Source organism: Egretta garzetta, unplaced genomic scaffold, assembly GCF_000687185.1.
Source record: "Egretta garzetta isolate BGI_Z169 unplaced genomic scaffold, ASM68718v1 scaffold289, whole genome shotgun sequence".
NCBI classification, from domain to species: domain Eukaryota; kingdom Metazoa; phylum Chordata; class Aves; order Pelecaniformes; family Ardeidae; genus Egretta; species Egretta garzetta.
Window position 1 is genome coordinate 143,627 of NW_009260801.1, and position 1,110 is coordinate 144,736.

The window sequence follows — 1,110 nt, forward strand, 5'->3', positions numbered from 1 at the left end:
TTCTTTCTAGTTGAACAACAGCAGAACATTGAGGGTGGTCAGGAGACGCAGAGCTTAAGCCCTCACCACAGCTTTGACAAATCACAGTTAAATGACTGCCCAAGAGATTCTGGCTGTTACATCTCATCAGAAAATTCAGATAATGGTAAAGAAGAAGCAGACGCAGAAACCCTGTCTGACATGGTGCAGTCAATAACAATCACTGAGTCAAACTGATTCAGTCCTGCCGGCTTTTCTGCAGACTTTTGGAAAAGACAATCAGATTTGCTGGTATGATGGCACAGAAGCAGAAAACAAAATAATCTCAACAGCGAAAATCTACTCCTGTCTGATGTATGATGCTCTAGACTGTTTAATATGTGGACATTTGATAGCTAAATGTTAGCTGATGATAAGAATATCTCATGCTTTTCGTTTCAATGAAGCCACAGACATTTCACTGAAAAAGTTTATACATATGTATTTATAAATATTTGTACAGCAAATGCATTTTCTATAATAATAGAGAATTGGTTTAGGTAGTGGTACATAATATGGACATGTTCATTTCTGAAACCGTCCAAAATGTAAATATTGTACATATTTATTTTAAAAAGATACAGATTAATCACACCGTCTCTATTTTCAGATGTGTCTTGATGATATTTGTACAGAATGTATTTTCATTGATATATCATCATAATAAAAAGGTCGATACATTCACATCCTACTTTGAAATGTACCAAGCTAATGCTCATTAATATTAAAGCTGTTTCATACCATTCTTCTCCAAAACAGGCTCTAAAGTAGACTATCGTCTCCCACACTTTATCCTGGAGGTACAAAAGAACTGTAGTGTGACTCTGAATCAAGGTCTCTGTGTTCATTATCTTTTAGCGAACATCGCCATCGGAATGGCTTATGCACTAGCAATTCCTTTATTGTTATTTTCAAACTTGTTCTCATTCTTCCCAAGCATTATACAGAAAATGCAAGCTTGGAGCAAAAAAAAAAAATCAGTATCAATGCTAGGCTTTTATGATCATTTTTTGTGAAGCTCTTGCTTTTTGTGCATGGTGTGAAGTTTGTTAATAGAGTATTTGTTTGTGTACAAAACTCAGAAACTAATAT

General features: G+C 35.0%; 1 protein-coding gene across 1 annotated transcript in view; it reads left to right on the plus strand.

Annotated features, from left to right (window-relative positions):
- Nucleotides 1–417, plus strand: part of SAMSN1 (SAM domain, SH3 domain and nuclear localization signals 1) — a 35,831-nt gene extending 35,414 nt beyond the window's left edge. Inside the window, exon 8 of the mRNA XM_009646848.2 lies at nucleotides 11–417. Coding sequence (XP_009645143.1) covers nucleotides 11–216 — 206 coding nt within the window. The 3' untranslated portion in view covers nucleotides 217–417. The remainder of the gene's footprint in view (nucleotides 1–10) is intronic.
- Nucleotides 418–1,110: the final 693 nt, after the last annotated feature.